The following is a 16,771-nucleotide window of genomic DNA, read 5'->3' on the forward strand; positions in this document are numbered from 1 at the left end:
TAGGTATAGGCACCGAAAGGGGGGCCAGCTGCTTGGTAGAACACCAAGCCGTGAAGCGAGTCCATTTTTGTTTGTAGGTCTTCCTAGTGGAAGTCCTCCTGCTACTTTCTAGGACATGTTGTACTGCCACTGTGCATGTGCTCTCTAGGGAGCTGAGCCATGGATTAACCACGCTTGCAGTTGCAGGCTTTGGGGGTGCGGATGCACTATGGACCCCTGGGCTTGCGTGAGCAGATCCGGTGCCACCGGAAGAGGCATCGGTGGACGGTCCGACATGCGCAGGAGTAGGGGGAACCATTGTTGGCGATCCCACGTTGGGACTATCAGGATCATCCGGGCTCTTTCCCTCCTGGCTTTTTGCAAAACTTTGTGGATCAGCACTGTGGGAGGAAACGCATAAAGCAGGGGGCCCTCCCACGGGATCGCGAACGCGTCCCCCAGGGACCCCCATCCCAGTCCTGCCCTGGAGCAGAATCGTGGGCACTGCTTGTTGTGCTGAGTGGCAAACAGATCGATTTGGGGAAAACCCCATGCGTGGAAAATCGACCGTAGCAGATCGGGACGGATCTGCCACTCGTGTGTGAGCGCAAAACGCCTGCTCAGCTGGTCTGCCTTCACGTTGTGCGCACGTTGTGCTTTCAAGATTATATCGTGGGCGATGCACCAGTTCCATAAGCGGATTGCTTCCGCGCATAAGGCACGGGATTGAGCTCCTCCTTGCCTGTTTATATAAAACATGGTGGAGGTATTGTCTGTACTGATCCCGACGACTTTGCCTTGTATGTGGTCTCAAAAGTGTTTGCAGGCGTTGAACACTGCTCTGAGCTCCAGTACGTTGATGTGTAGTGACTGTTCCGTGGGTGACCACAGTCCTTGAGTCACCTCTTCGCCCATGTGCGCTCCCCACCCTATGAGGGAGGCATCTGTAGTGAGAAAAACCGATATTTGCGGCTGGTGGAAGGGTACCCCTGTTAGCAAGTTCCTGGGGTTTACCCACCATTGCAGGGATTTGCGCACCCCGGCTGTGGGCGACACCACCCTGTGAACGGTGTGTACTGCCGGTTTGTATACACTCGCCAGCCAGTGCTGCATGCTGCGCATGTGTAACCTGGCGTTCTGCACTATGAACGTCGCCGCTGCCATGTGGCCCAGCAGCTGCAGGCACGTCAAGACCGGCACCATAGGGCTGAAGGTGATGACTTGCACGAGGGAACCGATGGCTCGAAAGCGAGCCTCTGGTAGGTATACTCTCGCTGCAACCGAGTTTATGCGAGCCCCTATGAACTCTATGTCCTGTGTGGGGTCTATTTGTGATTTTGCCAGATTGATAACCAGGCCAAGTGAGGAGAACGTGTTTGCTGTGACGCGTATCATGCGCAGAACCTCTCCTTTTGAGGCCCCTTTGAGCAGGCAGTCGTCCAGATACGGGAAAATAAATACCCCCTGTCTGTGCAGGTAGGCTGACACCACTGCCAAGGTCTTGGTGAAGACTCTGGGGGCCGAGGAGAGGCCAAACGGTAGGACCTTGTATTGGAAGTGTTCGTTGCCTACCATGAACCGGAGGAATCGCCGGTGAGCCGGATGGATGGTTATGTGGAAGTACGCGTCTTGTAAATCAAGGGCTGCGAACCAGTCTCCATCGTCCAGAGCGGTAAGGATGGAGGCGATCGTGGTCATCCAAAAACGTTGCTTGCGCAGGTACCTGTTGAGGCCGCGAAGGTCTAAGATGGGCCTCCAGCCTCCTGTCTTTTTCTCCGTGAGGAAATACCTGGAGTAGAACCCTTTCCCGTGCAGTTGCTCCGGCACTCTTTCCACCGCCCCTATGAGCATGAGATGGTCCACCTCCTGCCTGAGCCTCGCTACCTGGGAGGCCTCCTGGAGGTGGGGCTTGGGTGGAGGTCGTGACGGTGGGAGCGACTGGAAGGGGATGGCGTACCCCGTGGCTATGATCTCCAGCACCCATTTGTCTGTGGTGATCCTTTGCCACTGGTCGTAGAATGGTCGGAGGCGATGGTGAAACAGCTGCTTCGGATGACCTTGGGCGATGGTAGTGATGGCGCAGCCCTGGACCTGTATGTCAAACTTGTGGCCTTTGGCCCCGCCCCGAGGACGCCCGGCTCTGTTGTGAGCGTCGCCTGGGAGTTCTGTACTGCTGGTGCTGTTGATGTCGCCCTTGCTCGTAACCCCTGTGGTACTGGGGGCGCTGTTGCTGGTACTGGTACCGCCTTTGCTGAGGGTAGTACCTTTTCTTTGTGTATGGAGGGGTGTAAATCCCCAGGGTCCTGAGTGTGGCTCTTGAATCTTTACTGGAATGAAGGACCGAGTCAGTTGATTCAGCAAACAGCTTCTACGAGTCGAAGGGAAGGTCAACTATCTTCGCCTGCAGATCCCTCGGTATACCCGAGGTCTGGAGCCAGGACTCCCTTCGCATCACCACTGCGGTTGCTGTGGAACGTGCTGCCGTGTCCGCAACGTCCAAAGCAATCTGAACTCCCATCTTCGCAGCCGCGTAGCCTTCTTGCACTATGGCCTTGAGGACCGGCTTTTTGTCCTCTGGAAGCGAGTCCATGAGGGAAGTTAACCTGGAATAGTTGTCAAAATTATGGTTCGCTAAGTGCACTGCGTAATTTGCCATTCGCAACGTTAAAGTGGAGGAGGAGTAGACCTTTCTGCCGAACAGCTCTAGCTTCTTGGCATCTTTGTCCGTTCCCCCTGTTTTAAATTGAGATGTTTTTGATCTTTGTTGCGAGGACTCCACCACCAGGGAGTTTGGCTGTGGGTGGCTAAACAGGAACTCCATGCCCTTCGCCGGCACGAAGTATTTCTTATCCGCTCTCTTTTGGACAGGCGGAATAGTTGCAGGGGTCTGCCATATCGTAGTGGCGGACTCTAAGATCGCTTCATCAAGCGGTATTGCTACTCTGGAAGAGGCCGGAGGTCTCAAATTTTTGAGGAGCTTATGGTGTTTCTCTTGCACCTCTGCTGTCTGGATGCCTTGCGTGAAGGCCACCCTCTTAAACAGCTCCTGAAACTGTTTGAGATCGTCCGTAGGATGGACGTTCCCCAGGGCCGTAGCCTCGTCCGGGGAAGAGAGTGAGGAACCGCTGGGGTACATCTCTCTGGACCCTTCCGGTTCCTGCTGGTGATTGTACACCCTCTCGCTAGAGGTTTGCGAGGGAAAATCTCGGGGTTCCATGACCAGTCCCCCTTGAGATGCTTGAGTCTCTGTCCCCGGTCGCGATTGCCCTCGGGGGTACGAGATAGTTTGTGGGGATCTGTCCCTAGTAGATTGCCGATGGTGTGTATGCCCCGCGTGGTAGGGGCGACCATGGCAGTATAGGCACTGTTCTTGGGAGGGTGACCTAGACCACTCCCTTGGTGTGTACCCTCTGCGTCTGGGGGAGGGAGATCGTTGAGACACTGGAGAGAGCGACTTCGCATAATAGTCCAGTGGTTCAAACCCGAGGAAGGGTGAAGGTGGTGCCAGCCATGGCGAGGCTGGTTGTAAAAATGGAGAAGGGGGTCCGGGTAGGCTAGGGGGGACCCCTGCCTTCTGGTTGGAGTCTGCAACGTAAGCGGAGGGCTGTGAGAAAGCAGCTCCACAGCCCTGTCCGGAGAGGGGCTGCAATGCCTCCTCTTGTGTGCAGCCTTCCCCCTCCCTGGAGGAGGTGACTCTGCCCCTGACGCGCGGGGGATCCCGGCCCCGTCGGCACCGTGCTAGGCACGCTCGAAGGCCGTGCCGCAAATGCGGTGTCCTTCTGCGCCTGCAGGCTACGTGCCTGCGCGCTCTGCACCGCCGGTTCCGTCGGGGTCGGTGCCGCTGCCTGCGGTGCCGCCGGTACCAGCGCTTGTTTAGCCGCCGCCCTGCCTGCGGTGCGGGGCGGCTGGCTGATCATCGGAGGCTGAGCCGTTTCCACGTGGCTCTCCGTGCCGCCGCCGATCAGCTGTTGCTGCGGCTGGGGGCTGCGTGCTCCTCCCGTCCCGCTCACTGTTGCTGCCGGCAGGGATCGGGCTGGGGAGGCTTTCCTCCGTTTCTGTGCTGATGGAGTGAGGGAGGCAGCTTTCCTTTTAAGGGCCCCGGAGGGTCCCTCCTGCTGCGGCCGCTCCGGCACGTCTGGCTGGAGGGCCTTATCAAGAAGCAGCATTTTAATGCGCATCTCCCTGTCTCTCCGTGCTCTGGTTGTTAATTTAGCACAGAAGGCGCATTTTTGTGCCACATGGGACTCCCCCAGGCACCTTATGCATAAACTGTGCCCATCGGACACTGGCATCGCCTCTCGGCAGGACTCACATTTTTTAAAGCCTGAAGAGGACATTGTTGGTGAGTCTTTGAGTTTTTTTAAGTGGGTACTTAGCACCTTCTTTGTGCTGTTTTCCCCGTCCGATGGCCTGCCTCAGCAGGAGGGCTGATGGCCGTAGCTCCTGGCCTCCGGCGCTTGTTACTGGGACTGGCTGAAGCTGTCCCGCTTGTAGTTTGTTTGTTGTTGTTTGTTCTTTTTCTTTTTTTTGCAAAATGACAACCGGCTAACTCGTAGTAGCCTAAGTATCTGAAAAACTTTGAAAGAAAAACAGATAAAGTCGTTGAATACGCTATTTGGCCTTAGCCTAGTCAGATTCCGTCTGCAGCCGATGGCGGTTAAGAGGAACTGGCGGGGACCGGATCGTGCACATGGCCAGGAGTGCGCAAGGGAGTGGTGCGCGCCGGCGCATGTGCGGTCCGGCAGAAACTGCTTGGAAGATCCGATCTGCGGCGCCGGGCAAGCCCGTCACCTATTGTGGAGCACCCACGGGGACACTCGAAGAAGAAAGTACAGCTAGAAGGCTAACAGGCCAGACTGTCAACATGAGAGGGGGGGGGGAACCCTCAGAAATCACCCCAGCTGGCATTGATCAATATGATGCACACACACAATCACCCAGAAGGGGATGTGCCCCGCCCGCACAAAAGAATGTCCTGTACTCCTAAATTGTTCATCTCTTGTCTTACAAGTGCAAACTAAGTAGAAATGCCCTTGTAACAAACTGGTGTCACAAAGACAGACCAGTATGATCTGGCACCATAGATAAGAAAGAGAATACGTAACCCAAAAGGGGTATAAAAGATGGGTCCAGCAGAACTCTAACTCTGAGTGCATTCCACCAACTACCTGCTGGTCGGGTCAGGTGATTGCCTCCCAAGGTCCACAACTGGGGACGCCCAACCTCGTATTCTTCTTTCCGCGGAATTGAGTGACCGATCCGGCTTGGCTACGCTGGTATCGAGAGACGCAGAGAGGGTAAGACACACCCATGCTAGGTCTCTGACTCTTTTTGTGCACAGCTAAAGAATTAGAGCTCTGTAACTAGATGTCATTGTGCCAAGATATCATTGTGTTAGATGGTAACCGATATCTTTGTATTGGATTGTAACGTAACTTGTTAACACCTGCACTTTGCTAGCATATAAGAAGTAAACAATAGCCTTTTGTAACCGTATGCTTATAACTGTAGCTTAATAAACTTGTAACTAGTTAAGCTCTGAGCCTAACCATTTTGTTAACCCTTTTGTTACTGCAACACAGCCAGCACAACAAAAAGAACTTTAACTGTTTGGTTACTACAGCCTGGCCGTGGGTGAGAGTGCTAGGAGCTGCCTGCTCTAACAGTAAAAAACTGGGTTGTTTAGGACCCAGGGGAGTACCTCACTGCACATTACCTGGCCACCGGCTAACACTGTGCCATGACAAGGAACATGAGATGTGATCTTGGTGTGATCTGCCAGCCCCTTCCAGGCCTCTGAGGTGAGACTGCAATACCTCGATCCCTGCGTCGAATGCCAGGGAGAGGTTCCGCAAAGCCTGGTGTCTGAGCCTCCTTCTGAGCTCACCCCAGTAGGCAGCAGAAGCCCCGGAAAGGGGGCGTGTCTTGTGCTCCTTACAGCTGCACACCCAGCCGATAATCTGACGAAACCATACTCTGAACTAGAACTCCAGCCGATGTACACACGGGCTCCTGTGCCGCAGGGCGTGGAACGCCTCTGGGTGCTGGGGCCTGCACAGCCTGTTCCGTCCGGGGAGAGAGGCACAGCCTAGCATTCCTGGGCAGAAACTTCTGCAGTGGTGGAGGAGTGGGAGGGTTTCCAGGCCAGAATCATCTCCAACCAGTCCTACTTCTTGTAGTGCAACTCCACTTTGAGCCGATCTCCACGCAGCTTGCTCCTGAGCTGTAAAGCAAGGGCAGGGGGTGGAGGCTCCCTCCTTGGGGGACCCCTCAAAAGGTACAGAGCAGAGTTGAAGAGCGAACTCTGTAGGCCAAGAAAAGCAGAGTTACCAGGTGTGTCTGGCTCTTCTATGGACTTCCATAGCTGGAACTCTGCAATGCAGGAAACTAGCTGCTGCTGTGGGCAGTTGTAAAATAGCCTCTGGCCTTGCTGGGTCGAGAGCTAACGAGACCAGTACAAGCCCTGTGATGTGATTATGAACCTAGATGGGATTTGCCTTGGCACTTGTGCAAATTAATGTTGTTACACTCATGTTAGTGTGCCCCTGTGTGAGCCCCTCGTGAAAAGAGGGGGAGCAGGGAAGACAGGGTCTCTGCAGAAGAATAACCAGAGCGAGCCCTTTGCCTTGGAGCGAGCCAGATACCCACATGCGAGAAAATTTCCTTGTCCACTCTGTTGCAGTGTGAGGCCAGCCAAGCCTGGACTCACGGATCACTGTAACTGGCTGGGCCCCCTAGGTGTCGTGCAGATGAAACAATGGCCGTAAGCCTGCTGCTGTCCAGGCCTTCTGAGCCGGAGGCTAGCCTGGCATTCACCAGCTTCACCACAGAGCTAGGAGGGACTCCCCAGAGCGTGTGAGTCCATGTGCTGCGCATTCCCGAACCCTCCATGGTACTGGAATGCCATGACACACTGAACGCAGGACCCCAGGGCAAACAGTGGGGGGATGAAATGGGGTGAGCTGGTAATCGGGGGTATCAGGACATTTTGTCATTGTTCTGCATGGCAGAGAGCTGCTCAGGCCCCATCTGGGCTCCACAAGCACCCATCAGACTGAGCCACTTGCTTTCTCCCATGCCACGCCTGTTCTGGCGGGGGAGACGAGGCTCAGCCATTCCCTTTGTGCTCTCAGAACCTGGGGAGAGCCCCTCTAGATGCAGGAAGTGGGGCAGTTTAGTACATGCATGCTATGGATCTCTGGCCTCAGGTTGCAGAGCCTATGGACTTCAGCAGAGGTGCCAGTGAATCTGGCCCTTTGACACTCTGAGAAGCTGAGAAAACCGGTCCCCGCTTGAGCCTGCCCAGTCCAGAGTAAGCCCTCACACTGCTTTACTCCAGGGCAGCCTCTCTTCTCTCCTCACTGTCACTGCTCATCTGGGAGTTACAGGAACCATCCCCTCCCCAGCCGGCTGAAGCACAGGCCCCAGGACTTACTACCGGCTCACCCACACAGGGCCTGTAGCAATGCCTGACTCTGCCTCGCAGAGGATGTAAGGAATTAACGTGCAGCAGAGATACATGTTCTGCTGAAGTCCCAGCTCATCCTTGTACAAGCTAATTGTGGGAGCTAATTTTAGCTCCTGTCTGTATGGTATATGCAGTCATATACTGAGTCGGCAGCAGCTCACCGAGAAATAGGGAGAAGGCCCAGGGGGAAATCCCGCCCCCCAGTTCCAACCCAGTTTACTAGGAAACCTGTCTGTTGGTCAACTGCACTGTGATTAATACCTTGGAGTGATACAAAATGAGCTCACAGGGCAGGAAAGGGCACAGATGACTTCATGGGCCGCTTGGCTGATTCCTGACCCTAGCTACTCTCCATCTTCTGCTTCTCTGTGTGAGGGGGATGGTGAGATTCCACCTACCTGTGAGTGAACAGATGTGCGTGAGACCCCACGCAGCCGGTGCGCCAGCAGGCAAGTGGCAGGCAGCCAGCTGGGCCAGCGGGCAGGTGGGTGGGGAGGAGAGTGAGTGGGAAGTTGCTGGGGGAAAGGGTGTTGCCTAGGGCACTGCTTTTCAGCCTGCAATTGCTGGCCCTCTGCTGTCTTGCACAAGCAAACCCACATGGTGACGCCGCTTTGAAAAGCATCAGCATCGCACTTACCCTTTCCAGGACAATCTCCTCGTATTTGAACATGCCATCACTGCCATTAACCTGGGGAAAGAGAGACAGTATGTTACAGCCCCAGCCAGACGGCAGAGAGCCATCTCCTGCTTTAGGCCGACGCCAGCTTCCCCTTCCCATCTGCACAGGCCAGGTGTCCCATTAGCACAGCAGATATGCTCGGGGCGCCAGCTCCCTGCCTCCTCAACTGTGGGCATCACAAAGGGCCGTTCTAAGCTGGGGGAGTGAGGACCTGAAGATCTGGGGCCTCGGGGTGTGTGAGGCGCACCTGAGAATCCTGAGAATCAGCCCAATATCTGTGACTGTACAGCTGAAAAATCCTAAGTGTAATCACCTCCCTAAAATTAAGCCAAACACTTCTATCCTTGGGCATGAGCCAGAGCCCAGCAATCCTTTGTCTTTTTGGCTCTCTTCTCTCTGACTTTAATGACAGCAGATTTAAAAACAATCAAAGAGACATTTTTTGGTTATGCATCATAGAACTAACTTCTCAAACTCACTGCTGCAGGATGTTATTGAAGTAACAAAAGTGAACTAATCAATTTTAAAAAGACTGATGCTTAACACAACTTGTTTACAGCTTCTAAATGCTTTACTAGCATGGACTAGTTCATATGGCAGAGTAAGTCATTCACAGAGCAATTTATTCCACTCATTCAGCTGGTCAAAAGAGACGTTAGGAAGGAAGCTTACAGAGTGTGATTGAGACTGCAGAAAATATTCTGAAGACATTCTAGAAGTGAAGGACACTGCCTCATCTAGACAGTGTGTAAATGGCTGGCCACCACTCTGCAAAGGGTCTGGCAGGAGAGGGCAGTTCAGTGAAAGATTAGGAATATAATTTGGGATATGGAACAGCTCTCCCACGAAGACAGACTGGAAAGACTGCAATTGTTACCTAGCAAGGAGGCTAGTAAGAAGTGACACATTAGAGAGATATAAAATAATTCAATGAAGGAAGTCTGGGATCTTTTTGTCCTCCCTGTCTCCTAACAAAAGGACAAGGGGACAGTCAATAAAACCAAAGGTGCTAAAGTCAAAGCTGACACAAGGAGCTACGGTGTCACACAAGGTATAATTAGACAGTAGAATTTGCCATGATAGGCTGTTACTGAGCCCAAAAACCTCGTAGGGCTCATAGAGCAACTGGGCATTTACACAGAGCACAAGACAATCCAGAGTTGTCAGTAATTATAAAAAAAAAGTTGTGGGGGGGGTACTAGACTTCCAGCTTCAGAGATAAGTCAGAATCTTACTGCTAGAGCGCGGCATGAGACCACCTGCAAAGTGTCTCCCAAGGCTGGTTCTGGGCACTTGCTACTCTTCTCCACAGATGAAATTGGTGCTGATGATCATTGGAAACAGAACTGTGGATGAGAAGGACCGCAGGTCTGATCCAAGCTGGCCTGTCCCACATTTCTAGATGCTGCTGCTGTTGTTACTGGTCAGAAATGGCCAGCAAGCAGCTTATCTGCGTTAGTTTGCTTTTTATCGGTGGTTACCTGATGGCCCCATGGGTTGTATGCAAGCAGCTTGTGCAAATCCTTCAGATCTAAACTCTGAGATGCACAGGTTATTTCTGATACGATTCACATGTCACATCTTACGGATTCTGTTCCCTGATGGGATGAATGCACATATTTGCATTCAAGGTTAAAATTTCCTATCCTGTGACTAATTCCCTCAGACTCCCTGTTTCTGAGAGAGTCTCACCAATAAGTTTGCACAACACAAAGTTCATGTAGCACCTTAAAGACTAACAAGTTTATTTACAGTGTGACAAGTTCCTGGTTGGTCCTCCTAGGGGTTTCTGCACTTCCTGGCGGTTTTCTTGTGTGCCTCAGAGACCCGCAGTGGCCTCTTCACTGCCTGGGTCTACCCAAAGGCAAGGGTCTCTGCTTCCATTCTCACCACGGGCAAGTCCTGTGTGGGGGTTAGGTGGACCCACTCTACAGGTTTCAGGCTGCTCCTGTTGGCCCAGCAGGGCAACCTTCCAGGGGAAGGGTCGGGTGATTCCAGACCCACCCACTACCCTGGACTCTGGCCCAAGGTCCCTCAGAAAGGGAGGCAGCTAGTGGGGTTCTTGCCTCTGCCGCAGCGCAGCCTCCGCTCCCTGGGCCACTTCACCCACCACTTCCCTCTGGTGCCTTGCTGTGCTGCTCTGCTCCCTCCAGTCTTCTTCTCCTGGTGCACGTCCCAGTTCTCCTTTCCTGCTGCCTGGCTGGAAGCCTTTTATAAGAAGTCCAAAGGCTTTAGCTGGCTGCTGGTGCTTCATTAGCCCCTGTTGCAGACTTCCCCTAATGAGGCCACAGCTGCCTTCCCTGACTGAGCTTACTTAGGGAACAGGAAAGCATTGACCCAGCTCTCAATGTACCTGCCTTCGATCAGGACATTGCAGCTTGCAGGCTGTGGTCTCCTACAACAGGTAATGAGCTTTTGCACGTAAGACCCACTCCCTCTGATCTGTAATCTGATGCAGTGGGTCTTATTCATGAAAGCTCACTACCTATAAATAAATGTGTTCGTCTTTAAGGTGCTGCAGGACTGCTCATTATTTGTGAAGCTACAGAAGAGCAGAGCCACACTCTGAGTCTACAAAATTCATGGAAAGCTAACACAAAAGGGTTATGAAGGCCACCAAAGCAAAATTACTGAAAGACACAACTAAACAGGCACTGAATTGTTCAGAAGTAGCTTCCCAGCTTTGCAATGTAACTCCTGTAAGAACAGCACATGTTTCTGGAGGGACACATTCACTGGCAGCCCCAACGCACCTTGGCAGCTCAAGTGTTACAGTAATAAATTACCATAATTGGAAAACCCAAATCATGAGAATTAGGAGGCAGCAGCGAATCTTATTTGCAGGAGGAAGAAAACTTCACATCACTCCTGTTTCCTTCCTGGGCTCATTTTCTCATCTGCTCCATTTCAGATCCTCGTCCTCTTTTCTGGGCCTTGGCAAGCTGCGAAGCACAGGCCCACGTGATGGTGGACAGGAGGAGAATGGTTGTGATGGCAGAAGGGGAAAGAGAATGGTCTGGCTGCAGTCATCACTCGGTACTTCTCCAGCAGATAATGACTGTAATTGCTGGTACCAGCCGTGCTGGAGCAGAATGGAAGCAGGGGGTAATTTACTGGCACAGAGCTGCAGATTCACAGAAGCAAAACCTCATTTCCATTCCTTTGGCACCTCCCTTAAATCTGCTCTGCTGGGGATGAGGCAGTAGCATGCCAGAGTTCATTCCCTGGTGCTTGGACCTCCTGCTCAGGCCACCATAAGGGACTGAGGCAAAACCTCTGATTCACAGCTCTAGTTCCTGTCAATGTCAGGGCTTTTTAGACACATCCTGGCCTGTGCCTGGGAAGCATCTTCACCACCGCCCTTCTTGGAAACAGGATTGGGTGCACCTCTTTTTTGGGGGGAAGCCCATGAAGTTTTGATCTGTTGCTGCTGGCTCTCCCAGTCCTAGACACGCTTCTGTGAGGCACTGCAAGGCTCTCTCCAAAATGATCCAAGCTCCCTCTGTATGAAGCAGACATCAGCCCACGCGCAGGAGCCTGCAGTGGCAGGGTGAAGTTAAGAAAGTTAGTGAAGTCAGGAAAGGTAATGATACCTAGCCTGGGCTGGGGCACTCTGCATATTCCCACTAGGAGGTACCTCTGGGCTGAGGGAACCTCTAGCACCAGTACCTGCAGCAGCACCATGTGGCTTGCCAGAATCAAGGCTATAAATGGGGGCATGGTGCTCCAATCACCTCAGCTCCTTTCCCTGCATTCCCTGAGCCCAGAGGGTGGTAACAGGGCTCCAAAGAAGCTGAGTAGGGAGCATGGATCAGCAGAGGCTCCTTCAGAAGAAACTCAAATTACTGGTGCAAACTCCCCATTTCTTCTTCCGGTGGCCTCTGTACATGGCCTCTTGTGGGAGCTTAGCAGGCAATGCATAAGAACATAAGAATGGCCATTACCGGGTCAGACTAAAGGCCCATCTAGCCCAGCATCCCGTCTGCCGACAGTGGCCAGTGCCAGGTGCCCCAGAGGGAGTGGACCGAAGACAATGATCAAGCGACTTGTCTCCTGCCATCTGTCTCCAGGTTCTGACAAACAGAGGCCAGGGACACCATTCCGATCCGCTGGCTAATAGCCGTTAATGGACCTAACCTCCATGAATTTATCTAGCTCATCTTTGAACTCTCTTCTAGTCCCAGGCTTCACAGCCTCCTCTGGCAAGGAGTTCCACAGGTTAACTATGTGCTGCGTGAAAAAGAACGTTCTTTTATTAGTTTTAAACCTGCTACCCATTAATTTCATTTGGTGCCCTCTAGTTATGGGAACGAATAAATAACTTTTCTTTATTCACCCTCTCCATGCCGCTCATGATTTTATATACCTCTATCATATCCCTCCTCAGGCTCCTCTTTTCTAAACTGAAAAGTCCCAGTGTCTTTAACTTCTCCTCATAGGGGACCCATTCCAAACCCCTAATCATTGAGTTGCCCTTTTCTGAACCTTTTCTAATGTCAAAATATCTTTTCTTGAGGCAAGGAGGGCACATCTGTACACATGCGCCCCAGCATGGTGGGAGGCCATCTAGCAGCTGGGAAACTGTCGTTCCATTCTGCTGAATTGGTCATGTGATCTGCATATGAACTTGTGACAGAGAGATAGCCGTGTTGGACTGAGCCCCAAGGAGCAGCTTACAGATCTCAACTCCTGGGATAGATCTCAAAAAGCCAGAGTTCGCCTTACCCCTGGCTGAAAGGATTTCAAGTCTCTCAGATATAAGAACATAAGAACTTCCACACTGGCTCAGACCGAAGGTCCATCTAGCCCAGTACCCTGTCTGACAACAGTGGCTAATACCAGGTGCCCAGCGGGAGTGACCAGAACAGGCAGACATCAAATGATCATCCCCTATCAAGAGATAACAGCTACAAGAATGTATAAGGGATGACAGTAGAGAGCCTCATCCACTTGGGCAGGTGCTGAGACGTAATGGCCTGATGATCTTGGTAACTTTCTATGTTATTGTGACTCATTTAAATAAAAGACTAAAGCCCTCTTAGCACCCAGCAGCCTCCTCTCCCTGTGGTGAGGTACAGTCTGGGAAAGATTACTGGCAGAGTCAAAGTCTGATGTAGCTGAAAGTCAGTCACCACCCTGGGCACAGGCTCTGGATAAAGAACAAAGGACGGCACTGTCCTTGGGAATGGAGGTCAGCCACAAGTGCTGGCAGCTCATTCACCCCTCTAGCTGCAGCAGAAGCTATTATAAAAGCTATCTGGAAAGAAAGCTGGAAAAGGGGATATTCCCCCCGGGTTCAAAGGGAGGCTGTGTTAGTGAAGTGTGGACAAAACTGAGGTCCCAGGTAGGAAAGAGAGTCTTTCCAAAACAAAAGCCCTTCAGAAACCATTTTACCTCACCAGGAATACAGTACCACCCAGCTCTTCCACAGCCGCCTTCACCTGAGAGCTCAAAGCACTGCAGCAACCCTGTTGCCATCTTACAGAGAAGACAATAACAGAGAGACGAAGTGCCTTGCCCAGGGTCATGCAGGTGGCCAGTGGCCTGTGGCAGTGTCAGGACTAGAATCCAAGGCCAAGGCATATACTCGAGGCCATACTAGAACTGGAGGGCTGAATTCTTGACCTGCATGTGAGAATCAGAGGTCAGAGACAGACCCTGAGGTCAGAGGACGAAACAGGCCAGCATGGGCTGAATGGAAAGTGGAGATTAAACCACGTTACTGGTAGCTGCCCAAAGGGAGAATTAATTTAACTTGAAGGTATAGCAGGAATGAGCTGGTGGCTTTTTGGACTCAAAGCAGCTAAGCTCGGGGCAGTATAAGTAGATATGGCCAGACCACAGAACCAATTGCTGGCCCAATTTTGCCCTGAAGGCACACCCCACAATGGGCCTCCTCTGCTCACCGTCCATACAACATTTCTGGAGATGAAGTTACCCTCCAGCCAATTCACACTGTAAAAGGTTTTCAGAAAACAGATTCATCTGCCCTTTAGGGCATCTTTCCTGCTTACTTTCTTGGCTCTATTCCCAGCCCCATTCTGAGCTACCTTCGAGAGTCTCTGTCTTTCTCTTCCCTGGGTCAGAGCTCCAGCCCCAAGCTGTTTCATCTGGTAAATCCCTTCTAAGGCCCAGCTGCCCATCAGGCTATCACCTGATCCTCCTCAGGCAGCAGCAAATTCGTAATGCACAGGTGTGGCTGACCCCATCTTTCCTTAAAGAGGCCAGTCATCCTGTGACAGACAATCAGAGTCACACTGAATTCTTCAATGACCATCCACGTTGGTCTGGTTGACTCCTGCTCTATGAACCATTCCCCGAAAGCCACTTCTTCTCTACAGAGTTGGTGGAGGGCATCCTTCCCTGACTGCAGGCATGAAGTGAAGCTGTAGTGTTGTCAGTGACTATTTGAATGACATGCCCTCACAGGCGGGTAAGGAAGGGTTTTCAGAGCCCAGCCACTTGCTCTCAACTTCAATACACTGATAGGACAGACTTCTTCCCAGAGGTTCTAGTGACTTCGAATTTTGGAACCTTGACAGTAAGTAAGAAGGGAGGCATCAGCAACTACTTCAAAAACCATCAAAAATTAGGAGCCAAATCCGATGACGAAACCAGAAGGGCATGCAAACGGGCAAGTCAAGTGCCAACGTGTAATCAGGCAGAGAGGCGTGCAAACGGGCAAGTCAAGTGTCAACGTGTAATCAGGCAGTCCAAAAAAGAATGCGAGGAACAACTAGCAAAAACCACAATAGCTAACAGAAAAAAAAAAGTTTAAGTACATCAGAAGCAGGAAGCCTTCCAAACAACTAGTGGAGTCACTGAACAATCCAAGTGCTAAAGGAGCACTCGAGGAAGAGAAGGTCATTGCAGAGAAACTAAATTAATTTTTTACATCAGTCTTCACTGCAGAGGATGGGAGGGAGAGTCCCACAGAGGAGCCATTCTTTTTAGTGACAAATCTGAGGAATTGTCCCAGACTGAAGTGCCAATAGAGGAGGTTTTGGAACAAACTGATACATTAAACAGTAATAATAAGTCATCAAAACCAGATGGTATTAAACCGAGAGTCCAAAGGAACTCAAATATGAAACTGCAGAACTACTAACCGCAGCATCTGATGAAGTGAGTCTGTGCTCACGAAAGCTCATGCTCAAAACTTTTCTGTTAGTCTATAAGGTGCCACAGGACCCTTCGTTGCTGTAACCGTAGTATGTAATCTATCATTTATATCATCTTCTGACTAGAGGACAGCTAATGGGACCCCAATTTTTCAAAAGGCACCAGAGACAATCCTAGCAATTACAGGCCAATAAACCTAACTTCAGATGAACATGATTTGTTGAGGAAGTCAACATAGTTTTTGTAAGGAGAAATCAAGCCTTACTAATCTGCTAGAATTCTTTGAGGGGGTCAACAAGCATGTGGACAAGGGGGATTCAGTGCATACATTAGACTTAAACTTCCAGAAAGCCTTTGACACAGTCCCTCACCAAAAGCTCTCAATTAAAGTAAGCTATTATGGGTTAAGAGAGTAGGTCCTCTTATGGGTCAGCATCTGGTCAAAAGACAGGAAACAAAGGTTAGGTACACATAGTTTTTAGAATGGAGAATGATAAATAGCATGTCCCACAGTGACCTATACTGGGATCTGTACTAAGTTTTAAAAAGGGGTAAATGTTTAGGTGGCAATATTTACAGATGCGACAGACTTACTCAAGATAAAGATCAAAGAAGACTGCACCAAGTTACAAAGGGAAGTCATAAAACCAGGTGACTGGGCAACAAAATGGCAGATGAAATTAAGCATTGACAAATGCAAACTAATTCACATTGGAAAACTTAACTCCAGCTATACATATAAAATCAGAGAGTCTAAATTAACTGTTACCATTCAAGAAAGACATCTTAGTGTCACTATGGCTAGTTCTCTGAAAATATCTGTTTAGTGTGCAATAGAAAAGGAATAGATAACATGACAGAAAATATATGCCATTATATAAATCCATGGTATGCCTACATCTTGAATACTGTGTGCAGTTCTAGTCAGCCCATCTCAAAACAGATGTATCAAAATTTGAAAAGGAGCAGAAAAGGGCAAAAACTAATTCAGGATATGGAAAAGCTTTCCTATGAAGTGACATTAAAAAGGTGCTTTTCAGCTTGGAAAAGAAACGACAAAGGGGAGATATGATAAAGGTCTATAAAACTGTGTTTGAAGAAAGAGAATGAAGAAGCATTACTATCCTTTCACAGAACACAAGATATTGCCAGAAGCTGGGAATGGGCAACAAGGGAGGGATCACTTGATGATTGCCCGTTTGGTTCATTCCTCTGGGGCACCCGACACTGGCCACTGTCAGAAGACAGGATACTGGGCTAGATGGACCTTTGTTCTGACACACTGTGGCCGTTCTTATGTTCTTAAGAACCACGGCTCACCCAATGCAATTACTAGGCAGTAGATTTAAAACAAACAAAAGGAAATGCTGTTTTATGCAAAGCATCGTCAACTTGTGGAACTCATTGCCCAGGGACATTGTAAAAGCCAAAATTATAATGGGGTTCAAAAAAGAATTAGATAAGTTCATGGTCCATCAAGCACAACCCCAAACTGACACTTGAAAACACCTGGAAACAAACAA

The 16,771-nt window shown here is 50.7% G+C and overlaps 1 protein-coding gene across 3 annotated transcripts in view; it reads right to left on the reverse strand.

The window, feature by feature from the left end:
* DLG3 (discs large MAGUK scaffold protein 3) overlaps window positions 1–16,771 on the reverse strand; it is a 181,051-nt gene that overhangs the window by 82,807 nt on the left and 81,473 nt on the right. For all 3 annotated transcript variants that reach the window (XM_075008117.1, XM_075008115.1, XM_075008114.1), the window contains exon 6: window positions 8,085–8,135. In XM_075008117.1, coding sequence (XP_074864218.1) covers window positions 8,085–8,135 — 51 coding nt within the window. The remainder of the gene's footprint in view (window positions 1–8,084; window positions 8,136–16,771) is intronic.

The sequence above is a fragment of the Carettochelys insculpta genome, chromosome 13 (assembly GCF_033958435.1).
Source record: "Carettochelys insculpta isolate YL-2023 chromosome 13, ASM3395843v1, whole genome shotgun sequence".
NCBI classification, from domain to species: domain Eukaryota; kingdom Metazoa; phylum Chordata; order Testudines; family Carettochelyidae; genus Carettochelys; species Carettochelys insculpta.